The sequence below is a fragment of the Ceratotherium simum genome, chromosome X (assembly GCF_057802395.1).
Source record: "Ceratotherium simum simum isolate JZ-2026a chromosome X, ASM5780239v1, whole genome shotgun sequence".
NCBI lineage: Eukaryota > Metazoa > Chordata > Mammalia > Perissodactyla > Rhinocerotidae > Ceratotherium > Ceratotherium simum.
The window spans coordinates 29,901,428-29,925,292 of NC_141940.1; the positions used below are offsets into that span (position 1 = coordinate 29,901,428).

The 23,865-nt window shown below is 45.1% G+C and overlaps 1 protein-coding gene and 1 non-coding gene across 2 annotated transcripts; both read left to right on the plus strand.

Moving 5' to 3' along the window:
• Window positions 1-18,950: 18,950 nt before the first annotated feature.
• Window positions 18,951-23,521, plus strand: RPL39 (ribosomal protein L39). The gene is made up of 3 exons (XM_004442282.2): window positions 18,951-19,199; window positions 20,714-20,817; window positions 22,918-23,521. Exons 1-3 carry the CDS (start codon window positions 19,197-19,199, stop codon window positions 22,964-22,966), a joined length of 156 nt encoding a protein of 51 aa, XP_004442339.2. The 5' UTR covers window positions 18,951-19,196; the 3' UTR covers window positions 22,967-23,521.
• Window positions 22,292-22,424, plus strand: LOC147911800 (small nucleolar RNA SNORA69). Its single transcript, XR_015550755.1, has one exon. It is a non-coding gene; the product is annotated as a small nucleolar RNA SNORA69 (small nucleolar RNA).
• Window positions 23,522-23,865: the final 344 nt, after the last annotated feature.

Here is a 23,865-nt window from a genome sequence, read left to right on the forward strand (position 1 = left end):
AAGGAGTAGGCAAAAAACCAGAAGACTCCAAGGCCAGCCCTGGTAGCCTAGTGGTTAAGTTGGGTGTGCTCCACTTCAGCAGCCCAGGTTCGGTTCCCAGGTACGGACTTGACACCACTTGGCAGCGGCCATGCTGTGGCGGCGACCCACATACAAAATAGAGAAAGAGTGGCACAGATGTTAGCTCAGGGTGAATCTTCCTCAAGCAAAAAGAGGAAGATTGGCAACAGATGTTAGCTCAGGGCCAATCTTCCTCAGCAAAAAAAAAAAAAGACAACTCTGGTATTACCTAACCCAAGAGAAAAGAGTGAAGAAGGAGAGGGGAGCAGCCATCATGGTTGGATGCTGCTAAAAGGTCAAGTGTGGTGCCTGAAAAAGGCCATGGGATTCAGTGACTTACAAATCATTGATGACCTGGAACTATGCAGAATAGAAGCCAAGACTGGGTTGAGAATGGAAACAGCATAGACAAATTTTTAGACAAGTTTGGCAGTGAGAGAGATAGGTCAAGGGTATTGATGAAGGATTCTTTTAAATATGAGTACTAAAGCATGTTTAGAAGCCAAAAGGAAAGCTCTGAGAAAGGATGAATACCCAGGAGAAGTAATAACCAATAGTGTAGGTTTCCTGAGAAGGCAGGTGAAAACAGAGCCTCTGGGTGGCAGAGGTTAGAGTTGGCCTTGGGAGAAGTGATTCCGGAACCATCAGTCATGAGTTGGCATCACTTGCCTCCTTACCCAGCCTGGGGCCTGTTGACGGGACACCGCCACAGCATGGCTTGACAAGTGGTATGTTGGTGTGCGCCCGGGACCCAAACCCCAGGCCATCGCAGCGGAGCGTGCACACTTAACTGCTACGCCACGGGGCCAGCCCCTCAAGGCTGTTCTCACATTAGCACCTCCTTCTTGTTCTACTTGCCTTGCCAGTCCAACTTGGTAAACCACACTTCCCCACCCCCCCTTAAATTTCTTCCACTCATTCATATATTCATTTAGCAGACATTTACTAATCACTGACTGTATGCCAGGCCCTGGGGGGTCAAGACCATTGTCCTTGAGGAACCATGGTCCAGTAGTGGCAAGAGACAACTATAGTCATGCACCATATAACGACATTTTGGTCAACGGCAGACTGCATATATGATGGTGGTCCCATAAGATTAGTACCATCTAGCCTCGGTGTGTAGTAGGCTATGCCATCTAGGTTTGTGTAAGTACACTCTAGGATGTTTGCATAATGATGAAATTGCCTAATGACGCATTTCTGAGAACATATCCCGGAACACATCCCTGTCGTTAAGTGACATGTGACTGTAGAAATAACCAGAGCACAATGCACCATGTGAAAAGGGCTGGGGTGGCATGGCCTGGCGTGGGAGTCTCCTGCCCCTAAGCTACCAAGTGTTGCTGGAGAAGATCCCTAAACCAGATCAACTGGTGAGACTGCCGGAGGGCCCTCCCTCCTGCTAAGGAATTTTTAAAATCCATCTTGACTTCCTTTTCCACAGTGCCACCTTTCTCTAGTTTGCTCCCTTGCTCTCTTCCTTGTGTCAGGGGGTGGGGAGGACCACTTCCTCATAACTCATATTTTCGTGTTTTAATAAAAATAAACTATGCTGTAAACAATAGAAAAGTAAGCATTCATTCCATTTGTACCTACTTTTCCTCAGACACAGGTTTGATTTCTTTGGAAATAAAGACAGGATGGAGACAGCTCAGACACTGGATATCTAAACATTCATTGAGCACCTCCTATGTGTTGGCACTGAGACTACGGTCCCTGCCCTCATGATGCTTACAGCCATGGGGAGTTCGCTGCTCCGGTAGAGAGAAGTGAGGCTAAGGGAGGTAGGCAGGGAAAATTCAAGGGGTGAGGGCAGTGGGAATAGTTATCTCGAGGGCAGTGAAAACAGGATGGTTTGCGCATTTGTGAGGCTTTCATGCCTTCAGAATCAGGAACGGCACCCCCTTGGCCCAGCAGGAATACACAAGGTAGTGCTGAGGCAGTAATTTAACTGATTATAAATTAAGATGTAACTTTCTATGGTATTCAGAGACGTTATCTTTAAACTAATTCCATAGGATAGAGGTTAATTAGAGGAGTTTTGTAGCCTTTTGTTGGTATATATGTCTGTATAAGTTTTTATGGGGGCTGCCCAGAATTTTCTTTACTGTCTCTGGGGCTGTCCTCTGTACCACAAAAATTTATTATGACTATTTATATCATTAAGGAAGGCAAGGTAGTAAAGATAGGTTCACACTTGGTGAATTCTTGGAAAGTATATATTGACAGCTACATACATAGGATTAGCCATCCTTAGAAATCGCACAGAGCTCATTTATTCATTCACCAAATATTTATTAAGCTCCAACTATGGAGACATGGGTAAATACATAATTGTTCATTGCTATTGTAATACATGATATATTATCTATATTTGCAGACTTTAAGCCTATCCTCTGTATCCCCAGCCCTGACCACTCCCCTGATCTCAGATCCAGCTGCCTACTGGACATCTCCACCCGAATCACCCACAGGTATCTCTGGTCCCAAACTGAACTCAGGTTTCTCCCACCCTCCTGTTTCACAGAGGACATTAACCACCTATCCACTCAGCACTGAGGGTAATATTTGACTCCATCCTCACTCCCCACAGCCAATCAATCATTGTATTCTGCTTGTCCATCCAATTCCTCACCCTCCTCTCCACCCCTTCACTGCCCTAGTTCAGGCTGCCATTGTTCATTCATTCATTTATTCATTCACTATTTTTTGAGTACATACCGTGTGCCATTCATCTTCTAGATTTTGGAATTACATCAGGGAACAAAACAGACAAAATTCTTGCCTTTGTGGAGCTTTCACATTCAAGTGGACAGAGAAAGTAAATAAAATAAACAAAATGTGTATTGTTAGAAAGTGACAGGGGCTGGCCCCATGGCATAGTGGTTAAGTGCGTGTGCTCCGCTGCTGGTGGCCTGGATTCGGATCCTGGGTGCGCACTGACACACCGCTTGTCAGGCCATGCTGTGGCGGCATCCCACATAAAGTGGAGGAAGATGGGTACGGATGTTTGTTAGCTCAGGGCCAGTCTTCCTCAGCAAAAAGAGGAGGATTGGCATGGATGTTAGCTCAGGGCTGATCTTCCTCACAAAAAAAAAAAGTGACAGGTGCTTAGGAGAAAAAATAGATCAGGGGAAGGGAATGTGATGTTTATGGGTGGGGCTGAAAGGCCTCAGTCAGAAGGCGACTTCTGAATAAAGAAAGACTTGAGAAGGAAATGAGGGAGCTAGCTCTATGGATATCTGGGGGAAGAATCCTCCAAAGGAAAAAGTACGTGAAAAGGCCCTGGGGTGGGAGTGGGCCTGGCCTCTTCAGGAATGGCAAAGGCCATTATGGCTGGAATAGAGTGAGCTAGAGGGAGAGTAGTTGAAAGGGATGGAATAAAGTCAGAGAGCTAACAGGGGCAAGATCCTATAGGTCATAGTTAGGACTTGGGCTTTTATTCCAAATGACATAGGAACCATTGCAAAGTTTTGAGCAGAAGTGTGATATAATCTGACTTAATATTTAAAAATAAAAGGATCTCTCTGGCTGCTGTGTTGAAAACAGACCAAAAGAGGGAAAGGATAGAAGGATGGAGGGAAGTTAAGTTACTGCAATAATCTAGTAGAGAACTGGTGCTGGCTTGGACTACGGTGGTAGCAGTGGAGGTAGAAGTGATCAAATTCTGGGGCCAGCCCAGTGGCGCAAGCGGTTAAGTGCGCATGCTCTGCTGCGGCGGCCCGGGGTTCACCGGTTCGGATCCCGGGTCCGCACCCACGCACCGCTAGGCAAGCCGTGCTGTGGCGGCGTCCCATATAAAGTGGAGGAAGATGGGCACGGATGTTAGCCCAGGGCCAGTCTTCCTCAGAAAAAAAAAAAAAGGATTGGCAGATGTTAGCACAGGGCTGATATTCCTCACCAAAACAAAAAAAAAAGTGATCAAATTCTGAACATATTTTGTAGGTAGAGCCAACAGAATTTGCTGACTGACCAGATGTGGGGTGTGAGAGAGAAGAGTCAAAGATTATTTAAGCAACTGGAAGGATGGAGTTATTGAGATGGGGAAAACTGCAAGAGAAGCAGGGGTGTGTGTGTGTGTGTGTGTGTGTGTGTGTCTGTGTGTGTGTGTTTGGTGCTGAAGGGGGCTATCAGGAGCTCAGTTTTGGACATGTAAAGCCATGAGATTGAGATCACCATGGAGTGAGGACAGATTGAAGAAAAGAGATTCAACAACTGAGGTCTGGGGTGCTCAAGCATTTAGACATGAGATAAAGAAGAACCAGAAAGGGGCTGGCCCGGTGGCATAGCGGTTAAGTTCGCGAGTTCTGCTTCGGCAGCCCGGGATACGCCAGTTCCGATCCTGGGCGCAGACCTACTTACCGCTCATCAAGCCATGCTGAGGTGGCATCCCACATAGAAGAGCTACAACTTTACAACTATGATACATAACTATGAACTGAGGCTTTGGGGAGAAAAAAAGCAAAAAGAGGAAGATTGGCAACAGGTGTTAGCATAGGGCCAATCTTCCTCAAAAAAAAAAAAAAGACCCTCCATGTGCAAAGACATTAAAAAAAAAAACCCTCCATGTGCAAAAAGATTTCAGAAAAAGAAGAACCAGAAAAAGAGATTCTGAAGCAGCCATCAGAAAGACAGGAAGAAAACCAAGCAAGGTACTGTCTTGGAAGCCAAGTGAAGAAAGTATTCCAAAGAGAAGTCAACTAAGACAAATGCTATGGATAGGTCAACTAAGATCAGATCAGATAAATTAGGATTTAGCAACACAGAGGTCACTGGTGATATTAAGAACACTTTCAGTTTGAGTGCTAGATGAAAACCTGATTGGAGTGGGTTCCTGAGAGGATGGGCACCCACTAGGATGGCTATAATTTTTTTTAATGGAAAACGACAAGCATTAGTGAGGATATGGAAAAATTGGAACCCTCATAACACTGCTGGAGGGAATGTAAAATGGTGCAGGCACTGTGGAAAATGGTCCAGCTGTTACTCAAAATGTTAAACATAGAGTTACCATATGACCAAGCAATTCCACTCCTAGGTATATGCCCCAAATAACTGAAAACAGGTACTCACACAGATAATTGTATGCCAGTCTTTATTATTCACTATAGCCCAAAAGTGGAAGCAACCCTAGTGTCCATCGACTGATAAATGGATAAACAAAATAATACATCCATACAGTAGAATATTATTCAGCCATAAAAAGGAGTGAAGTACTGACACATGCTACAATATGAAAGAACCCCGAAAACATTATGCTATGTGAAAGAAACCAGACACAAAAGGGCATATAATGTATGACTCCATATATATGAAATGTCCAGACTACGCAAATCCATAAAAACAGAAAGTATATTAGTGTTTGCCTAAGGCTGGGGGAGAAGGAGAATTGAGAGTGACTGCTAATGAGTAGAGGTTTCTTTCTGGGGTAATGAAAGTGTTCTGGAATTAGACAGCGGTGATGGTTGCACAACCTTGTGAACACGCTCAACACTACTGAATTGTATGTTTTAACACGGTAACTTTTTAAATGGTTTTAGCTTATATTTAAAAACAAACAAAAAACAAAACAAAAAATGGTGACTTGTATGGTATGTGAATTATATCTCAAAAAAAAGAATGAGAGGAGAGAAATTGGACCCAGTAAATACAGACAAATCTTTCACAGTTTTGTTGTAAAAGGAAGGAGGAAAGGAGCAGTAGTGGAAAGGGAGTTGGGAGAAAGAGCCTATTTATTTGTATGTTGATGGGAACAATCCAGTGAAAAGCAGGGACAGAAAGGGAGGAATTGCCAGAGAAGGTTCTTGACTAGGTGACAGGGGTTAGGATTGTGGGCACAAGCAAGCAGAAAGGCTGGCCATAGCACAACACTTCATCTGTAGGAACAGGACAAAGGCAGAGGATTCAAGTGCAGGTGCTGGTAGCTGGGATGTGGTAGGTGAGTCATGGACGTTCTCCTGTGATTGCTTAAATTTTCTCAGTGACTAGGAAGCGAGGTCATCAACTGCGAGTGAGAACAGCGGTGGAAGGGTTGCAGGTCTGAGGAGAGGAGAGGTTTGAAACAGTTGTCTAGGCCAAGGGTTGGCAAACTGTGGACCAAACCGGGCCACTGCCTATTTATGTACAGCCTGCCAACTAAGAACAGTTTTTGTATTTTTATTTATTTATTTAATTAATTTATTTTTTTGCAGAGGAAGATTCACCCTGAGCAAACATCAGTGGCCAATCTTCCTCTGTTTTGCATGTGAGTCGCTGCCACAGCATGGCTTATAAGTAGCGTAGGTCCGCACCCAGGATCCGAACACGAGAACCCAGGCCGCTGAAGCGGAGCGTGCCAAACTTAACCACTATGCCACCAGGCCAGCCCCAGTTTTTGTATTTTTAAATGGCTGAAAAAATCAAAAGAATAATAATATTTTGTGACACATGAAAATTCTATGAAACTCAAATTTCAGTCTCTGTAACTAAAATTTTATTGGAACCCCGCCACACCCATTCATTTATTGTCTAGCTGCAATGGCAGAGTTGAGTAGTTGCAACAGACACTATGTCACCTGCAAAGCCTAAAATATTTACTATCAGAAGAAGTTTGCCAACCCCTGGTCTAGGACTTTGCTACTGAAAGTGCAGGTCCACAGTCCAGCAGCATGCACATCACCTGGAAAATTATCAGAAATGCAAAATCAGAATCTGTAGTCTAGTAAGATCCACAGGTGACTCGTGTGCACATTAAAGCTTGAGAAGCAGTGCTCTAGGAGAATGGGAGGGTGGCTGGACTAAAGAAATGTAGGGTTGTGGGGCAGAATTGAGGGCCCATTTGAAGTCAGTGGTAATGAACTTGAAGTGAGGCTAGTCGGTTACCTTCAGCTGCCACAGGTGCAGGTTGTTGAGCAGGTGGAGAACTGGATTTACCAGGGTTATGGTTTCTCCCAGCAAGTACAAGAAAGGGCAAGGTGTGTACAAGTGAGTGGTTGATATAATTTAAGCTAAGTAAGGATGGAACAGGAGACAAGGAGGGGTGGTGGAGAGAAAAACGAAAAAGGACAGGTTCAATGGATTGCCGGTCCCAGTGGGGTGGAAATGGAGTCAGTGTTGGGGCACTAGGGGAAGGGAGCTGCAAGGAGAGCAGAGAATGGGCTAATGCCAAGGTCGAAGGAATCGCAAGGCAGCAAGTGGCTGCAGTGTGGTGGAAGACAAGATGGCTGAAGGAGAGGAGGCCAAGGGTCTGGAGGTGTCTGCATGAATATCGAACTCACCATGACAGGAGTAGTGTTTGAGAGAGTGACAGTGAGCCAGGAGCTAAATCTGCAAGGAATGAGAGGGAGAGACTCAGGGACTGGTAGGCAACTGCAACAAAAAAGAGCATCAGCGCATTGGGAAACAGCCTCCCGTCGATCTCCTTGTTTCCACTCTTGCCTCTACCCTCGTCTGCTCTCCACATAGCTGCCCAAGGGATCTTTCTAAAATACTTACATAATTGCCACTTACCCTTCAAAAGCTTTCAATGGCTCCCATTTGCTTTCAGCAGTCATGTTGAAACTCTTCTCTAAGAAACCATCTTGGCTGGGCAGAAGCACTTCAGGGGTTCCTCAAACAAGTATCCCGGCCAAACAATGAAGATGTAGACTGCCCTGAGGAGCCTGTTCTTCTGTCTCTTGGCTGTATTAGAGTTCCTTCATTCATTCATCAAATATTCCCTGAGCTACTATGTGCGAGGCACTCTTCTAGGCTCAGCAGTGAACAAAACACCGAACTCCTCATGGAATTTCCACTAGAGGGAGGGAGTCAGACAAGAAGAAATAAAATATGTTAGTCAGATAAGTTCTATGGAGAAAACTGGAGTGAACTGAAGGTGAGAGCAGGAGGAAGTGAGGGCAGAGAGGTGGGGGTGGAAAGATCTGATGGTGTTTGCCCCTTGTAGGCTGTTGTAAGAACTTGGATTTTTGCAAGAGTGAGATGATGAGCCATTAGAGCCATGCAAGCAGATGAGTGACATGATCTGACAGGTTTTAACAGGATCACTCTGCTGCTGTGCTGAGAAAAGACCTTAGGGGGCAGGGTCAGAAGAAGGGAGAAGAGGGGGTTGGCCCGGTGGCGTAGTGGTTAGGTTTCTGTGCTCTGCTTTGGTGGCCGGGGTTCACAGGTTCAGGTCCCTGGTGTGGACCTACACACCACTCTTCAAGCCATGCTGTGGTGGCGTCCCACATACAAAATTAGAGGAAGATTGGCACAGATGTTAGCTCAGGGACAATCTTCCTCACCAAAAAAAAAAGAAGAAGAAGAAGAAGAAAGGAGAAGAGTTAGGAGGCTTTTGTTATGATCTCAGTGAGAGATGGTGGTGTCTTGAGCCAGGGTGGGGGCAGTGAGGAACATTTGGATTCTAGATATATATTGAAGCGAGAACTGACAGAATTTGCTATTAGATTGCAATAGGGATGTAAGAGAAAGAGGAGTCAAGGGTGGGTTTCTATATAAAATGGCTTTTAAACCAAAGAATTATTCTGCTAAAGAAGTTGCACATTGTTGGCCTCCAGGATAAAGCTCAGACTCCTGGGCCTACCCTGGGAGGCCCTGGATACCTGCTCTCGGCCTCTACACCTTTGCAAATATAGTTCCCTCTTCCTGGAAAGCCATCCCTCACTCCCCTTCTCTGCCCCCTCCTATTCTTCCATCAGGATTTCCCTCAAGCAGCCCCTCCTCTGAAGACTTCTTCCCCACCTGCTACTGCCCAGGCTGGGGGAGGGGTTCCTCTGTGCTCTCCCAGCATCCCGTGCACCCCTCTCAGCACATGGGCCACACTGTGCTGCAAGTGACAGAACAATCTGTCCCACTATTGCACCTGGTAAGGGCATTCACCTTCTCGAGTGAATGCATGTGTGTATTCCAAGTCCTGTCCTCTTGCTCCAAATCCCTTTATTCTCTGCAGAAGCCGCTGAGCCTCCTAATTTCCTGCACTCCAAGCCATCTCCTGTGCACCACTCCGGTTCTCCTTCTCTCCACCTCACACGCTCTCTCTCCTGCATACAACATGCTACTTTGCCGTAGAAGGCAGAGGTGGGGATTATTCAAATATATGAATATTTGAAATCAAATGAAAATGAAAATATTCAGATATTTTCCAAAAGAAATCGTGGAAGGAGAGACCAGCAACTAATAGAAATTATTGATGGGGAAAAAATAGCCTAAGGGGGAGGGAGAGAAGACTGGGATGGCAGCTAGACCTCTGTAAATGTTTCATTTATAGTTTTGTCTGCAGGTCCATATAAATGTGGGTTCTTTTGGTGTATTTTTGCTTGAGGAAGATTCACCCTGAGCTAACATCTGTGCTAATCTTCCTCTCTTTTGTATGTGGGTCACCACCACAGCATGGCTGCCGATGAGTGGTGTAGGTCCAGGCCTGGGAACCAAACCCAGGCCACTGAAGTGGACTGTGCTGAACTTAACCACTAGGCCACAGGGCCAGCCCCCATATAAATGTGTTTGTAACTTTATACTGAAATATAACACCCATATAGAAAAGTGTACAAACCCAAAGAGTACAGCTAGATGAATTTTCACAAGGTGAACACACCCAGAGAACCAGCACCCAGAGGAAGAAACAGAATATGACCAGCACCCCCTCCCTGCAAGGATAACCACTCTCCCGACTTCTAATGGCATGGATGAGTTTTGCCTGTGTTTCGTCTTTACGTAAACAGAATCATACAGTATGTATGCTGTTGTGTCTGGCTTCCTTGGCTCCATGTTCTGTTTGTGAGATCCATCATCCATGCCGTTGTGGGTAGGCATAGCTTGATCATTCTCATTGCCATATAGGGGCAGTTTGCAAATGTTTTTGTCTTAGGACCCCTTTACACTTAAAAATTGAGGACCTCGGGGCCGGCCCAGTGGCGCAGGCGGTTAAGTGCGCGCACTCTGCTGCAGCGGCCTGGAGTTCGCCGGTTTGGATCCCGGGCGCACACCAACGCACCGCTTGTCAGGCCATGCTGTGGCGGCATCCCATGTAGGGTGGAGGAAGATGCGCACGGATGTTAGCCCGGGGCCAGTCTTCCTCAGCAAAAAAAAAAAAAAAAAAGAGGAGGATTGGCAGATGTTAGCTCAGGGCTGATCTTCCTCACCAAAAAAAAAAAATAGTAATAAAATAAAAAAAAAATTGAGGACCTCAAAGGGCCTTTTTTGTGTGGATTATATCTATCGATATTTACTGTATTAGAAATGAAAACTGAGAAATATTTAAAACCCAAGAACACACAAGCCCACATTCTATTCTCTGTCAGAGACATGATGTCATTACAAGTCATGGAGGCTCTTGAAAACTACCACACACTCAGGAGAGGATGAGAGTGAAAGAAGCACATCACTTCTTCGTCTTGTTATCAAAATAGCCTTGACCTCACAGACCCTCTGAAAGGGTCTTGAGGACGCCCCTGAGTTCCCTGGCTCACACTTTGAGAACTGCTGCTATATAGCAGCCCTCAGGAAATATACCACAATTTATCTGTTCACCTGGTGACAGATTAGGAGAGTTTCTAGTTTGGGGCTATTAGAAATAATTCTGCTATAAACAATTTAGTACAGAGCCAGCCCTGATGGCCTAGTGGTTAAAGTTCAGCATGCTCTGCTTTGGCGGCCTAGGTTCGGTTCCTGGTTGCAGAACCATACCACTGATCTGTCAGTAGCCATGCTGTGGCAGTGGCTCACATGGAAGGACTTACAACTAGAATATACAACTATATACTGGGGCTTTGGGGAGGAAAAAAAAAAGAGGACGATTAGCAACAGATGTTAGCTCAGGGTGAATCTTTCCCAGCAAAAAGAAAGAGTTAAAATAATAATAATAATAAACAATTTAGTACATACTTTTGATGCACATGTGTACACCTTTCTACTGGGGAAACACATAGGAGAGGAAATGTAGGGTCATGTAGGATGTAAATGGAACCATGTAAAATATTTACATCATTAAAAAACAAAATTAAATTTACAGAACAAATTTTCTCTTCATCCATCCTTCTCCTTCCCTCCCACTGCAGGAAATGACTGTTCTCCTTTTCAGAGCAAACTCCTCTCCTGATGCCCCCAGCCCACCCCCATGTCCTCTGAGATCCCCAGCCCCCACCACTATCCATCATACCTGGGTTTTCTTGTATCTTTAATCTCTCTCCTTCCTGTCTTCTTCTCCATGATCTACCAGAAAGGACCAACTCCTGAGCTCACCGCCCTCTCTCACTGCCCTCCTTTGTCTCCTTCCCTTCACACCCAAACGTCCTAAAAGCAGCTCCTCCCCTCAAGTCCCACCCCACCTCACCACCCACTCTTTCCCCTTCTTACTACCTTCCCCACCTCCCATCTATACTGCCCAACTTGCGCGGGCACCAAGGAGCACCTTATGTCAAATCCTGGAGCCTCTTCACAGCCCTTGTCCTTTCTGACCCCTGTGGGACCCAGCTCTGTTGAATTCCAGTCCCTGAAACTTGCCTCCCCTGGCTCTAGCCAATCAGAATGTACTCCACATTGACTCTTGTGACTGGCAGCATGCTGTTCCTTCTAGTTGGAATGCCCTTCTGCCCATCTCCCCATGTCTTGATCCCACCTGTATTAGTCTGCTAGGGCTGCCATAACAAAATACCGCAGACAGAGTGGCTTAAACAACAGAAATTTCTCACAGTTCTAGAGGCAAGAAGTCCAAGGTCAAGGCGTCAGCAGGTTTGGTTTCTCCTGAGGCCTCTCTCCTTGGCTTGCAGATGGCCAGCCACCTTCTCATTGTGTCCTCGCATGGTCTCTCCACATGTGCGTGAATTCTGGTGTGTCCTTGTGTGTCCTAATCTCTTCTGTTAAGGACACCAGTCAGATTGGATGAGGGCCCACACTTGCAAGCCTCATTTTAACTTAATCGCCTCTGTAAATGCCCTACTTCCAAATAAAGTCACATTCTGAGGTACTGGAGGTTAGGGCTTCAACATGTGAATTTGGGGGGAACACAATTCAGCCCATAACACCACCACTCACCTTGTAAGGCTGAATCCAAATGCCACCTCCTCCCCTTAGCAGGCAATCAGCACCCCCTCAACATTCTTGTAATAGGTTATTTGTACCTTTCTTATAGTTCCTAGCAATATCTACCCTGTTACAATACAAGGGAATGCAAGTAATAATCGCTGCTGTTTACTGACCTTGATGGCTATTACGTTCTGGGTATATATTAACTCATGCCTTACTATGTGCTTGGCATGTCTTACCAGTGACTTGGAATCCTCACCATAGCACTGAGTTAAGTATTATTACTTATCCCCATTTTACAGAAGAAGGAACTGAGGCACAGATGAGCTAAGTTATGTACCCAAGGTCACACAGCTAGTATGTTGCACAGCTGGTACTCAAACCCAGGTAGTCCCGGCTTCAGAGTCTGTGCTGTCACTACACTCTAGTGCCTTTTCAGTTCAACAGATACCAAGACCTATTATGTATCAGGCTCAGGTCTTGGAGCTGGGGGTACAGTTCTGTATTTTATTGTGGTGGGGGGGCCGGCCCTGTGGCTTAGCGGTTAAGTGCACGCGCTCTGCTGCTGGTGGCCCGGGGTTCGGATCCCGGGCGCGCACTGACGCACCGCTTCTCCGGCCACGCTGAGGCCGTGTCCCACATACAGCAACTAGAAGGATGTGCAGCTATGACATACAACTATCTACTGGGGATTTGGGGGAAAAATAAATAAATAAATAAAATTATATTGTGGTGGGAGTTCCACAAAGTTACACATGTGATAAAACTATATAGAACCACATACACACATACACACACACACACACACACACCAATGAGTGCATGTATAACTGGTGAAATCTGAGTAAGCTCTTTGGATTGTTCCAATGTCAATTTCCAGGTTTTAATATTGTACAGTTGTTATGTATGACATTAATGCTGGGGAAGGTTGGGTGAAGGGTGCACAGGACCTCTCTGTGCATTTCTTTGTGATTTCTCGTGAATCTATAATTATTTCAAAATAAAAAGTTAAAAAATATCTCTGCCCTCATTGAGCTTAATTCCAGTGGGGAATTAGACAATAAACAAATAAAGGATAAGGCATGTTAGAAGGTGATAAGTGTTATCAAGACAAACAAAGCAGGGGAGGGTGATATAGAGTGTTCAGGGGGTGGTCTCTCTAAAGTGGCAACACTTGAGCCTGGACTGGCAGGAGGTGCGGAAACCAGCCATGGGATACCTGGGGGAATGGAGTCCCGGCAGAGAACACCTAGTACTCAGGCTGTGGAGAGAACAGTCTGGCGTGCCTGAGGAAGAGCAAAGAGGTCAGTGTGGCTTCAGCAAAGTGAGCGAGGGGGAGAGTAGCAGGAGGTTGGATCAGAGAAATAATGGAGTCCAACTGGTTCAGGCCTTTTAGGCCACTGCAAATACCTGAACTTTTATTAGGAGATGGATGAGGAACAATTGGCGGGTTCTGAGCAGAAAAGTGCCATGATCTGACTTAGGTCCTGAAAGGACCACTCTGGCTGCTCCAGGGCAGCCAGAGCAGAAGCAGGGAGAGAACCAGTGAGGAGCCTTCAAACAATTTAGGGGAGAGAGGGTGGCTTGGACCAGGGTAGAGGTGATGAGAAATCCTGAGATTCTGGATAAATTTCAAAGGCAAGCTGACTGGATTTGCTGACAAACCAGATGTGGGTTGTGAGAGAAAGAGAAGAGTGGAAGATAAATTTTGGCCTAAGAACAGGGAGAATGGAGGTGCCATTTGCTGATATGGGGAGGACTCTGAGTGACCCAGTTGGGGGTGAAAACATCAGGAGTTCGGTTTGAGACATATTAAGTTTAAGCAGTCTATTAGACATCCAAGGGGAGATGTTGAGAAGGTAGCGGAAGTTCGAGGAGAGGTCCAGGCTGGAGATACATTTGGGTGTCGTCAACCAAGAGAGTATTTAAAGCCATGATACTGGATGAGATCACCAAAGAAGTGAGTGTACATAGAAAAGAGACAAGGTCCAAGACTGAGCCTCAGGGCCCCCCAATGTTAAAAGTAAGTGAGTTAACGAAGAATCAGCAAAAGAAACTGAGAAGGGGTGGCATGCGAGGCAGAAGGAAAGCCAGGAAGAACAACAATAATAAGCGCCCTATAAAACTGTAAGAATTAAAAGGATGATTTATATAAGCTCTTAGCACAGTGTCACTCACACCCTAAACTTGAGGTAGATGGTGGCTATGAGGAAGATGATGATGATAATTTATCAACTAAAGGCTTATTTGCTGCTCCTTCTGGTCACCAAAAGAAAATACTGGTTTCATCAACAAAATGAAAAAGGAACCTACTTGATATGGGGTTAATATCCAAAATACATAAAGAACTCATACAACTCAATAGCAAAAACCAATCCAATTAAAAAATGGGCAGACAGGGTCAGCCCCGGTGGCCTAGTGGTTAAGTTTGGTGTGCTCTGCTTTGGCTGCCTGGGTTCAGATCCTGGGCATGGACCTACACCACTTGTCTGTCAGCGGCCATGCTGTGGCGGCAGCTCACATACAAAAAGAGGAAGATTGGCAGCAGATGTTAGCTCAGGGTGAATCTTCCTCAGCAAAAAAAAAAAAAAAAAAAAAAAACAGGCAGAGGATCTGAACAAACATTTTTCCAAAGAAGACATACAGATAGTTGGGCCGGCCGCATGGCTTAGCGGTTAAGTGCGCACACTCCGCTGCTGGCGGCCCGGGTTCGGATCCCAGGTGCGCACCGACGCACCGCTTCTCTGGCCATGCTGAGGCCACGTCCCACATACAGCAACTAGAAGGAGGTGCATGTATGACATACAACTATCTACTGGGGCTTTGGGGGAAAAAATAAATAAATAAAATTTTTTTTAAAAGTCATTTTAAAAAGACATACAGATAGCCAACAGGTACATGAAAAGATGTGCAATATCACTAATCATCAGGGAAATGCAAATCAAAACCACAGTGAGAGGGGGCTGGCCCCATGGCGTAGCGGTTGGGTTTGTGTGTTCTGCTTTGGCAGCCTGGGGTTCGCCGGTTCAGATCCTGGGCGCAGACCTATTCACCGCTCATCACGCCATGCTGAGGTGGCATCCCACATAGAAGAACTAGAAGGACCTATAACTAGGATATACAACTATGTACTGGGGCTTTGGGGAAAAAAAAGAAAAAGAGGTAGATTGGCAACAGATGTTAGCTCAGGGCCAATCTTCTTCAAAAAAAGTAAATAAATAAGATGATAAATTAAAAAAAAAACACAGTGAGATATTACCTCACACCTGTTAGAATGGCTATTATCAAAAAGACAAGAAATAACAAATGTTGGCAAGGATGTGGAGAAAAGGGAACCCTTGTGCACTGCTGGTGAGAATGTAAATTGGTCAGTCACTATGGAAAACAGTATGAAGGTTCCTCAAAAAATTAAAAATACCATATGATCCAGCAATTCCACTTCTGGGTATTTATCTGAAGAAAATGAAAACAGTAACTCGAAAAAATATGTGTACCCCCATGTGCACTGAAGCATTATTTTCAATAGCCAAGATATGGAAACAACCTAAGGGTCCATCGATGGATGAATGGATAATGTAGATGTGGTATACATATACAACAGAATATTTTTCAGCCATAAAAAAAAGAATGAAATCTTGCCATTTGCAACAATATGAATGGACCTTGAGGGCGTTATGCTAAGTGAAGTAAGTCAGACACAGAAAGACAAATACCAAATGATCTCACTTATATGTGGAATTTAAAACCACTACCACAACAAAAAAACAAGCTCATAGAAAACAGATTGGTGGCTGCCAGAGGGTTGGCGGTGGGAGAAATGGGTCAAAAGGTACAAACTTCCAGTTATAAAATACTTAAGTCGTGGGGATGTAATGTACAGCATGGTGACTATAGTTAATAACATTGTATTGCATATTTGAAAGTTGCTAAGAGAGTAGATCTTAAAAGTCCTCATCACAAGAAAAAAAAATTTGTAACTATGTATGGTGACGGATGTTAACTAGACTTATGTTAACTAGACTTATTGTGGTGATCATTTTGCAATATATACAAATATCAAATCATTATGTTGTACACCTGAAACTATATAATGTTATATGTCAAATTATACCTCAATAAAATTTTTTTAATTAATTAATTTATTTAGTGTCTTTGTGTGTTTCTGAGGAAGGACAGCCCTGAGCTAACATCCATGCCAATCCTCCTCTTTCTGCTGAGGAAGACTGGCCCTGAGCTAACATCTGTGCCTATCTTCTTCCACGTTATATGGGATAACGCCACAGCATGGCCTGACAAGAGGTGCATTGGTGCGCGCCCAGGATCTGAACCCAGGCCACCAGCAGCGGAGCACAAGCACCTAACCGCTACACCATGGGGCTGGCCCCCCAAATTTTTTTAAATAAATAAAAGAAAATACTGGTTCTTAAATAAATAATAAAAATCCAAATTAAGAAGCCTGAAGTCTCACTTCAGTTATATGTAAAATTATCTGGATGAGGGTCTGAATTTAAAAACTGGATAAGATTAATGTAATAAAACTTTTGCTGTTAAAAAATGGTAATTACTAAATTGGGCTCAAGCTTCCTATGGCTTCTGTATTCCCTCTCTAGACCTAAGGCACCAGCATCCAGTTGCCCAAAGCAGAAACCTGGGACCAAGTCCTGTTAATTTTATGTCATAATCATCTCTTGATTTTATTTCTTCTTATTCAATGTCATGGGGACTACCTTACTTTGGGCCACCATCATTTCTTGCCCAGACTATTTCCAAAGCCTCCTACCTAGTTTGTTTGTTCTACCATCTGTCACTGTACTCCAATCCAGGGATTCGTAACCATTTTTGTGCCTGGAACCCTTTGGCAATCTGACGAAGTTTATGAACTTATTTTCAGAATGTTTTTAAACGCATAAAACAAAGTACATAGGATTACAAAGAAAACCAATTATATTACAATATAGTTATCAAAATATTTTCTAAAAGAAACGTGTGCTATAGTAACATATGGGCTTCTTAACACAGATCTACTTGTGGAAGTAATAACTACTGTAATTTCAAAGAAATGATGAGTGAGCCAGCCCTGACGGCCTAGTGGTTAAAGTTCGATGTGCCCCTTTTGGCGGCCCAGTTCAGCTCCTCGCCAGGGAACCACACCACTTGTCTGTCAGTAGCTATGCTGTGGTGGCAGCTCACATAGAAGAACTAGAAGGACTTAAAACTAGAATATACAACTATATAGTGGGGCTTTGGGAGGGAAAAAAAAGTGATGAGTGTATAAACATTAGATATTTTGAGACATCTCCATCAACTGTAATGTGATATGAAAGCATCTTTGATTTCTATTGGTGACTAAGTCACAGGTACCGTAGTTTGTTGCATACATTTAAAAATAAAGAAAGCACTAAGTTTCAGTCAGAGTTCGATGAAAACGAATTTGTGATTTTTTGTATGTGTGTGTGTGTGGAAGATTGTCCCTGAGCTAACATCAGTGCCCATCTTCCTCTACTTTGTCTATGGGGTGCTGCCACAGCACTGCCTGATGAACGGTGTATAGGTCCTCACCCAGGATCCAAACCCTGGGCCGCTGAACGGGAGCCCCCGAACCCAACCACTACGCCACCCTGCCGGCCCCACGAATTTGTGATTTTTTTTATTGATGCTTTAATAGTTTTTAACGTTGTGAAATTTTGGGTTGTACATTTTTGTTTGTCCATCACCATATATATGTCTCCCTTCACCCCTTGTGCCCACCCCCCACCCCCATTGCCCCTGGTAACTACAATACAGTTTTCTCTGTCCATGTGTTGGTTTATATTCCACATATGAGTGAAATCATACAGTGTTTGTCTTTCTCTTTCTGGCTTACTTCACTTAACATAATACCCTCCAGGCCCATGCATGTTGTTGCAAATGGGACGATTTTGTCTTTTTTTATGGCTGAGTACTATTCCACTTTATATATATACCACATTTTCTTGATCCAATCGTCAGTCGAGGGACACTTAGGTTGCTTCCACTTCTTGGCTATAGTGAATAATGCTGCATTGAACATAGGGGTGCATAAGCCCCTTTGGATTATTGATTTCATGTTCATTGGATAGATTACCAGTAGTGGGATAGCTGGATCATAGGGCATCTCTATTTTTAATTCTTTGAGGAATCTCCATACCGTTTTCCATAGAGGCTACCGAATTTGTGATTTTTTTATCCAAGTTCATTTTGCAGTCTATACATGGACTCTTTGGGGACCCCAGGTTAAAAACCCTTACCTTAATCTATTGGTGCAAAAATGCTTGAGGTGACTGCAAAGATACAGAGGATTTTGTTTTTAAAAGGGGAGAAGAAAAAGATGAAAATGGGGATCATTAACATCCAAAAAGTATGCCATTAATTCCTGTACATTTTGCCAAAGTGGTTACAGTCAGTACAGTCAGTCTGGGCTTCCTAGGAGCCAAGGAAAAGGTTCTGTACTGAACTCAGCTTAAACCTTGACTGGCAACCTCTTGCCCAGCCTAACGCTCCATGGCCGTCCCTAGACTTACAGGGCCCATCTAGTCCAGCCCCCACTGACCTCTCCTGCTTCCTCCAACATCACTGTGATTTCCCGTCCCGCACCACCCAGCCAGGTGGAAACTACTACCCGCAGTCAAGAAAAGGCCAGGAAGTTGTCCCGCCAGGCCACCGCGGCGGGGCGGGGCAAGCCCCGCCCCTCGGCGCGCTCCCTCCCAGACCCAGGACCGAAGTCCCTTGCGCTCGGACGTGACGTCTCCCTCGCGCTCCCTTGGCGTAAGCCCCGCCCACTGTGCTTCCTGTGCTTTCGGAAGGGTTTTTGCTTTGGCATCTATCACGGGCTGTCTGCCTCACCCACGAAACAGGTTGCCCCTGGCACACTGACGGGCCCCTGAGGCACCCACTCACGGAAGTGAAGCAAAGCGAATTCCATTTTGCACGAGCGAGCGCGGTTTCCCACGGCCTCTCGGAAGCGCGCGCGGGGGTGGGGCCGACAGGAGGTTGTGGTCGGCGCGTGACGTCACTCCCAAACCCCGCCTCCGGAGCGCCTTCTAACTACGTCCTTCCGCCCGCTTCTTCCTTTTTCTCCGCGATCGTGGTGCGTGCGGTTGACTGTGGTCCTCGCTATGGTGAGTCTATCCGTTACCATCCGCTCCGGGGTGGCTTCGCGAGACTTGGGGTCTCCGTGAGCTCGCCGGCGCCGGGGGCTGCGTCGAAGTGCGGGAGCCTTTTTAAGGTTTTTTCCAGAAAAGGTCGAGTTTGGCGACCGCTCCAGGCCGCGGGCCTGGTGGGAAGCTAGCGAGCAAACAGGCTTCTGGGAAGGAGCGAGCCGCGGTGGCGCCGCGAGGGCCGAGGGGGCGCCCTCTGCACCTGGCGCCGCCCAGGAGGGAAGGGATTCCCGCTTCGCTTCGCCCTTCTCCCGGAGCGAGCTGTAATTCTAGGGCAGGGAGAAAAGTCGGGGAGGGGACACCCCAGGAGTCGTGGCCCGACTGCGGGCTACCAGCAACACGCGGGGCGTGCTGGGTATCGACAAAGAAACGTGGGCTGCTGGGTGTCGGAAATTTTTTACCTTGGTGTCCAGGAACATACCACGCTGTGAACTTAGGCACTTTTTAGCCCTTTTTTCAGGGACTTGAGCGGCACCCCGTGGAAGGGCCTGGAAGAAGCGGTTTTGTGAATTTATATGCCGAAAGGGCGTTCTCCGTAAAACGCCAGCCGCGGACAGTCAGTGTCGTGGGTTTTTCCCGTGATAGTTCCCTGAGAAATTAAAATTGTTTATGGAGAGAATCAGTATGTGGTGTTTTAAAGGTTTATTAGTTGACATAAAATTTACGACTGTGAGCTGGGAGAGAGGAGTGTTGTCTTTGCCTTCTTTATAACGGCCCCTATCATTATGCAAGGTGTGTTGGGCCAAATTAACCAGACGTTAGACCAGCACTCTTGCCATTTCTCCGGATTGTCCTGCAAACGGGGGAGGAGAGTGGTTGGGGTTGGGCTTAGATGACCCAAGTTGATGAAAACCAGAAATGCAACTGGAAATTGGGAAAGTCATCCTTGAAAAAGTGACATTTTAAATAGAGTTAGGGTTAATACCAAAATGGTCAGTGGGTTAGAATGGATCTACCGAATGACGGGGACTTTGTGTCTTACTCTCAATGACCCTTGAAAGTAGGTACCCTTGCTTTACAAAGTAGTGCACTGAAACTCATTGACTTGCAAGCGATAGGTTCTGGTTGACCAAGAGCTGTGTTCTTTCGTGAAAACCAAGTTTCCAAGTCCTAGCCATCTCGGATGTGGTGTCCCGAGTCCTAGGGTGAGCAGGGAAGACTGGAAGGCACCCTAGCCTTGGAGCAGAGAGGACCTGAATTTGAATCCCAGCTCTGCACAGTAAAACTCTGATTTGGGGCAGGTTTACTTACGTCCCTGACTCTACTGATGTGTATTTGAACAATGAGAATTATGGTATTTGCCTCCAGAGAAATTGTGAGGACCAAAGCAAAGGGCGGGATGGGTTTAGCATAGAGAGGATTGTTTTTGGTATGTATTGAACAATCAAATGTTTGTTGCATTGATGAAGTTCTTGACTTTGAATTACCAGCAAGCTCTGGTATTGCTGTCTAAATTGATTGCATTTCCTTCCCAGTCTTCTCACAAGACTTTTAGGATCAAGCGATTCCTGGCCAAGAAACAAAAGCAGAATCGTCCCATTCCCCAATGGATTCGAATGAAAACTGGTAATAAAATCAGGTAAGGACCCCACAACCCCTTGTTGTTTTTGTTTTTTTTTTAATTTAAGATTACTTTTTGGGCATAAATATACAATTGAAAGTTATATGCATTTCGATTCATTCTGTGCCATTATTCTGAAATTCTTTCTTTTTTTTTTAATGTGTTTTCTCTGGCTTTCTGGACAGTACCCAGCCCACAGCTGGGCTTAGGGACAGACACTCCTCTGATATTTGTTAATTTCCTGGTTGTCTCACATCTGAGCTAGAACATAAGGTGGAAGGCTGTCTCATTACACATTCCAGTGGGCAAGACCATGTTGCTCACCCAATCCATTTTTTGTGTGTGTGAGAGGAAGATCAGCCCTGAGCTAACATCTGATGCCAACCCTCCTCTCTTTGCTGACGAAGACTGGCCCTGGGCTAACATCCGTGCCCATCTTCCTCCACTTTATATGGGACGCCGCCACAGCGTGGCCTGACAAGCGGTGCACCAGTGCATGCCGGGGATCCGAACCCGGGCCCCCAGCAGCAGAGCACGCGCCCTTAACCCCTACACCACAGGACCGACCCCTCACCCAATCCATTTTTGAAGTGTTTGTCTTTTCTAAAGGTTGGACGATTACTCTCTACTGCAGTAGTAGTTGAATTGATGGTTTTGGAAGAAAGACATTACCAGAATTGCTACAAAGGACCTCCAAGGTCATCAAGGCCAACTCCAGGCAAGACTAGACCTAAAAGTCAGGTCTCCTGCCTGGCATTCAGCCCCACTGCTCTTTGGAGACCAGACGGGTCTTGAAGGGAAGAAAAATAAGCATCAAAAATCAGATTTGCAGGGGCTGGCCAGGTGGCATAATGGTTAAGTTCGCGCACTCTGCTTCAGCAGCCTGGGGTTCGCAGGTTCAGATCCCGGGCGCAGACACACGCACCACTTGTCAAGCCATGCGGTGGCAGGCATCACACGTATAAAGTAGAGGAAGGTTGGCACAGATGTTAGCTCAGGGCTAATCTTCCTCACCCGAAACAAAAATCAGATTTGCCCAAGGGCTGACAGCCCTTGTGTGTTAACAGCTTTCAGAACTTTGGTTTATTTAAAATGAAGTATTAGATTTCCTGGTTCTCCCAAATAATTGAGCCCAGAAGACCACAGAGGAGGACATAGCAAATATTATTACAAAAATTCTTATTTTCAAAGCATTTTTAAGCTGACGCTGTAGAATGGGCCTAGCAAGTGGGGTCCCTCTTGCAAGATAAAGACTTTAAAGCTCAGGAGCCCAGAATAATGAAGCTAGCATAGAACTCTGATTTATATAAACCTCAGTGTCTAGCTCAATAGAGGGTACTTGCAGTTATCAGTATTAGTCTCTTGCTCTGTGGTCTCCTAGAGTTGGGAAGGTATTTTGTATTTAGGATTATACACTCTTGGCCCAGAGAATTGGCACAATAGAATAATTTTGCTATTGCTTCAGTTGTCTTCCAACATTTAAAATGTATTGAAAGCAGGTTGCAATTACAGTGCTTCATTTTGTGGAAGTACTGACATTATCCTGCTGAAAGAAAATCTTGTGTTGATCATTTTTGATTTTGCCTTTATGAGGGTAAAATCACGACAGATTGACATGGACAATTCTGAGATGGCCTTAGCTCTGCAAATCATTTGCCTTGGTATTGAAATGGGGGTGTTAATCTATTGTAAAAATTATGGAGGGGATTTTATGTGTGACTCATTATGTAGAAATGACTGTTTTTGATGTTTAGAAGGAAGGGTGCAAATACGTGTCTCTGGATCTACCCCAGGTCTGTTGGTCAAAAGTGGGTGCTGTGCGTGTAGCCTTGGCTTGGAGAGAGAGCGCGTCCCTACTACTCCTTGCCCAGTTAAGAACCAGTGTGTTTTCTGGAATCGTTTTGAGAGGTAAAAAATTGATTTGACTAGTTCTTAAATACATCTAGCAAATCATTTTTTACTCTCCAAAAAGAGCTCCAAACTTGTTAAAGGAAGGAGAAACGGGACCCTTTGCCTTTCAAGGATTTTATGGTACTTAAAAGGCAAAATTTGTGGTGAGTGTGAGCAGCTAAGTTGAGGTCAGACTGCCTTTGTAACTTGCAGTTTCCTTCTGTGTAGGTACAACTCCAAGCGGAGACATTGGAGAAGAACCAAGCTGGGTCTGTAAGGAATCGCAGCTGAGCTGACACATATTTATGCTGTCTCCAGGTCACTTGCATCTTAGCATATCACTCTGAAACGCCACTATCTGGACAGTTGGATGTGTCTTATACGGGAATTGCTCTTACTCTTTGTTTCTATGCGTCTGAACTAGTAGGTTGGTTCAGTAATAAATATGTGAGACCTTTTGTTTGAACTGCTGTTGTATTCTGGTTTGTGAAGTATGGAATTCCCCCTCCTGCCAGATCTCACACGGCATTGTCCAATAGAACTTTCTGCAATGATAGAAATGTTTTCTGGCTACCCAGCATCTGGAGTGTGGCTAGTGGCTCTTACACCTTATGTTGTGGGAAGTGCGTCTGTGTCACCCTTGGACCTGAGGGTAGCACATTCTTAAATAGCATCTTTATATGCTCTTCTGTGATGTCGGTTTTCAATAAGAGTAGGAATCTGAACCGGGGATTGGCAAACTGTTGTGCCTGTGAACTAAATTTCTGCATTTTTAAATGGTTGAAAGAAATTAAAAGAATATTTTACACTTAATAAATTTGAATTTACTGGGCATTTATGTACTTGGCACTGTTCTAGATACTTGGGATTAATCGGTTGATAGACAAATATGGTATGTTAGGCTAATAAAAGGCTAATACGCAAGCCATAGCAAATGTCTGAAAAAGGTGGGAGGAAATAAAAGTGCCCTAATTACTTGTGGAATTGGTGTGAAACTGCAGCAGCAAGGGAAAGGGGAATCAAGTTTGGGGTTAACTCCCTACCCAGCTTGTAGGGAGCCTGTGCTGGACATAGCTGAAAAGGCAAGTGGCAGGAGATGTTGGTGCTGTGTATAGTGTGCAGCAAGTGGTGGAGGGGGTTGCACATTAAGAGTTCCTACCTGCAACCACATTAGGA

What these genes read in the sequence shown, in the direction of transcription:
- RPL39 (XM_004442282.2), top strand. An exon ending in AAAACTGGTAATAAAATCAG is followed by an intron (nt 20,818 to 22,917) that starts GTAAGGACCCCA and finishes CCTTCTGTGTAG; the next exon opens with GTACAACTCCAAGCGGAGAC.